Source organism: Bison bison, unplaced genomic scaffold (genome assembly GCF_000754665.1).
Source record: "Bison bison bison isolate TAMUID 2011002044 unplaced genomic scaffold, Bison_UMD1.0 scf7180017864375, whole genome shotgun sequence".
NCBI lineage: Eukaryota > Metazoa > Chordata > Mammalia > Artiodactyla > Bovidae > Bison > Bison bison.
Window position 1 is genome coordinate 2906894 of NW_011494947.1, and position 3677 is coordinate 2910570.

The 3677-nt window shown below is 61.3% G+C and overlaps 1 protein-coding gene across 1 annotated transcript in view; it reads right to left on the reverse strand.

Annotated features, from left to right (window-relative positions):
* HMCN2 (hemicentin 2) overlaps nt 1-3677 on the reverse strand; it is a gene marked incomplete at its 5' end in the record, with an annotated part of 182655 nt that overhangs the window by 4910 nt on the left and 174068 nt on the right. The window contains 4 exons of the mRNA XM_010856950.1: nt 3-65; nt 1273-1399; nt 2202-2321; nt 3449-3677. The exon at nt 3449-3677 is cut by the window's right edge and continues 13 nt beyond it. Of these exons, the coding sequence (XP_010855252.1) occupies nt 3-65; nt 1273-1399; nt 2202-2321; nt 3449-3677 (539 nt within the window). The remainder of the gene's footprint in view (nt 1-2; nt 66-1272; nt 1400-2201; nt 2322-3448) is intronic.

The following is a 3677-nucleotide window of genomic DNA, read 5'->3' on the forward strand; positions in this document are numbered from 1 at the left end:
GCTTGTACTGCAGCGTGGAGGGGCCGCCCGAACTGCAGTCCTGTGAGCAGCGCCGGAAGCACGTCCTGCGGGACAGACAGACCGACCGATTCCGGTTTGCCATCCGCGTGCCCGGCCGCCCGCATAAAGCAGACTCCACCCCCAACTCCCGCAGTTCAGCTGTGAGCTGCCCGACCACCACCTCGCGCGCCCCATGCCTCTACAAGCGTCACTGTCAGCCCATTTTAGAGAGCAGCAAACTGAGGCCTCAGGAAGCCAGAGACCTGCCCTTTCCCACCCGAACAGGTCCCCCATCAGTGATAAGCCCTCTAGGCACTCCGGAACCCCAGAACTGGCTTTGGATTTGCAGCAGGGTAAGGGGGGCTTCTCTTGTAGCTCAGTTGGTAAAGAATCTGCCCGCAATGCGGGAGACCAGGGTTTGATCCCTGGCTGGGGAATATCCCCTGGAGAAGAAAATGGCAACCCACTCCAGTATTCTTGTCTAGAGAAACCCATGGACAGAGGAGCCTGGTGGGCTACGGTCCATGGGCTCGCAAGGAGTTGGACACGACTTAGCAACTAAACCATCACCACCACCAAGGGGGTTCAACCTTGCCAAGGGTGCCCCCCTCCCCCCACCACCGGCTCCAAGCCTCAGCCTAGGCTTCGTGATTAATAGAGCCCCCGGCAGGTCGCCACCCAAAATCCTTGCCCTGACAGCTGCATCTCTTGCCAGCCAAGGTCCCTTCGTCTGTGCATCTTTATGAGTATCTGTAGCCACAGTGAGAGACCTGGAGGAAATGTGTTTTGTGTTTGTGTGGCTGTGTGTGAGTCCTCAGGTTTTGCCTGTGGTTCTGGGTGGAGTTTATGCGCCTGCGCGTGTGTTCCTGTGTCCGCTTTCCTGAATGGACTCACGTGTTCCCATGTGTCCCTGTGTGTCCATCCCCCAGCACCCCTGCCTCCCAGTTCTCTCCCGGCTCTGGCCTCTCCCTGCGCTCCGTGCTTAGCGGACGCAGCGCTGTGCAGGAAACGATAACCGTTCAAGTGAGTTCACATCCCAAATAGCTGCAGGAAAAGTGTTTTCCTTGATGGCATGTTGCCCTTGAGCTCAGGAGCCCCGCCCAGGAGTTCTGGCAGGGTTGACCCTCTGGCCCTTCGAGGACCTCTGGCCCGAGACAGGGCCTTCCTGGAGAAGGAGGAGTCGGGCTCTCCAGGAGCCAGAGTGTCCCGCTGCCCAGCTCTTAGCAGACCATCTGCCCACACCCCCCAACCCCCAACCAGCTCAGCCCTTACCCGGGGCTGGAGCCCTGCCGGTAGGTGGCGGGACACGGCGTGTCCACACACTGGTAGCTGCCACGGGTGTTGAAGCACATCTGGCTGGGCCCGCACTCGATGCTGTCCTCCTCACACTCGTTGATGTCTGGGCAGGCAGGTGGGTGAGGAGAGCAGGGTGAAGACATGGGGCAAAGGAGAAAGAGTCCAAGGCAGGAGCCAGGGAGGCGTGGAGGGGAGGGGTGGGTTAGGTGGGAGAGCGATGCCCTCAGAGGACAGCAAGGTGGGTAGCCCCTTGCCTGGTCCCCAGCTGACACTGTGACAGCCCAGCTGGCAGGCCCCTGGCACCTCCCCTTCTCCCCAGGTGGGCACTCTGGGGACCGCTGAGCCTGGAGCTGGCATAAAGAGGCTGAGGGAGACAATTGCCTTAGGACCCCGAGAGGCCACGGCCGGTGATCCTTCTCTGCCCCCCATCCCCGTGGGAGCCCCACCCTCTCAGAGGCCATTCGGTGACCCCCACAATAGAGTGAGGCATGAAGACTAGAAGCAGCAGCTTGACCCACTGCAGAGCACCTTAGGGGAAATGTGCTGGCCTAGGGCTTAGAGGGCTTCCCTTCTACTCCCAGCAGCCGCCGCCTTGCTGAGCATGGGCTCTGCGGCCACCCTCCTCATCCAGACATTTATTGGAGGGGCCGTGTGAGCCCCACCTCGCCAGGAGGCCGAGACACAGAGAGGTGAAGCAAGTTGTCCAGGGACACACGCCCAGCTGTGTTCAGAGCCTGTCCACAACAATTTCTTAGCTCCCGCTGGGATTGTGGGTGCTGCTCTGGCTCTGGCCACCTGGGTGCGGGAGGGCAGCACGTACCCCCTCCCTGCCCCTCTGTCACAGGAGATGGTTGAGAGGGGACTGGAGAGAGCAGACTGGGTGAGAGACGCCCCTTCCTGCTCACCCTGGCAGTTCTTCCCGCTGGGGAGGAGGCGGTAGCCTGCAGGGCAGAGGCACTGGTAGCTGCCCTCTGTGTTTCGGCAGGCGTGTTGGCACAGGTTTCTCACGCGGCACTCGTCCAGGTCTGGCCCCGGGGCGGGGTAGGGGTTGCGAGCAGAGAAACACTGAGTCACAAATGCCCAGGTGGCCGCACGCCTGCCCATCGCCAGGCTCGGGACAAGTCAGGGAGATCCCCTGCTTAGGCACCAGGGATTTCTCCCTGCCATGCCCCTTTCCTGGTGGCCCAGACAGTAAAGCGTCCGCCTACAGTGCGGGAGACCCAGGTTCAGGCCCTGGGTCCAGAAGATCTCCTGGAGAAGGAAATGGCAACCTACTCCAGTATTCTTGCCTGGAAAGTCCCATGGATGGAGGAGCCTGGTAGACTACAGTCTATGGGATTGCAAAGAGTCGGACATGACTAAGCGACTTCACTTTCATGCCCCACCCAACCCTGGATGGGGAGGTTGGGAGAGTCCCTGGGCTCCATGTGCACCAAGCCATGGGGTGGGTGTCGGGGGCAGATAGCGCTTCCAGGACAGACGGTTCTGTCCAGGCAGTGATGCTGAAATACACCTGCCTTCCATGCCTTCCCCTGTCTGCAGCCCAGCGCCAACCTGCCTCCACACAAGGGCCCTCGACCCGCATGACTCTGTAGCACTCCCCAGTCCCTGTTGACCTTCTCAGGTCAACCTGGACCATTCTCCTTCCCTCCCTGACCGCTTCACCTCTGCGCACCGGAGGAGAGTTCCTCCAAGTGGGTTCCTGGGAACACTTGCCTTCCCTCTGGGTAACGCGAACGTGAAAGTCACTCAGTCGTGTCTGACTCTTTGCGACCCCATGGACTGTATAGAAATTCTCCAGGCTGGAATACTGGAGTGGGTAGCCTTTCCCTTCTCCAGGGGATCTTCCCAACCCAGGGGTCGAACCCAGGTCTCCTATATTGCAGGCAGATTCTTTACCGGCTGAGCCACAAGCGGTAAAGAAGTCCTGCAGTCAACGGTCTGGAAAACGCTCCACCCACTTTGGAAGCCCCCTGCCCACTGGCACAGCCGGGGTTCCGAGAAACCATGTAGTGAGGAGGCAGCCGTCTGCCTGCATCGCCATCCTACCTGCCTGCACCCTGGGTTTCTGAACACGGGCGTGGTGCCCACATGCCCAGCCCGGGGGCCTGAGTCAGCACAGCGGGGTGTGTCCCGCGGGGTTCAGTCTTACCTGTGCAGACGCCGTTCTGCCGGATGAAGCCGGGCGGGCACCAGGCCCGGCCCATGCTCAGGGCTCTGGGGCCCGGTCGGAGGGAGACCCAGGCGTGGTAGGACCCTCTGGGCTTGGGGCCACGGGCCTGCAGCCAGGCCACCAGGGGGTCCCGGTGGCTGACGGTGGTCACGTTTGGTCCACTGCGCTCCAGTGGGGTGCAAGTCTTGCCATCGCGGAGGAGAGTCTG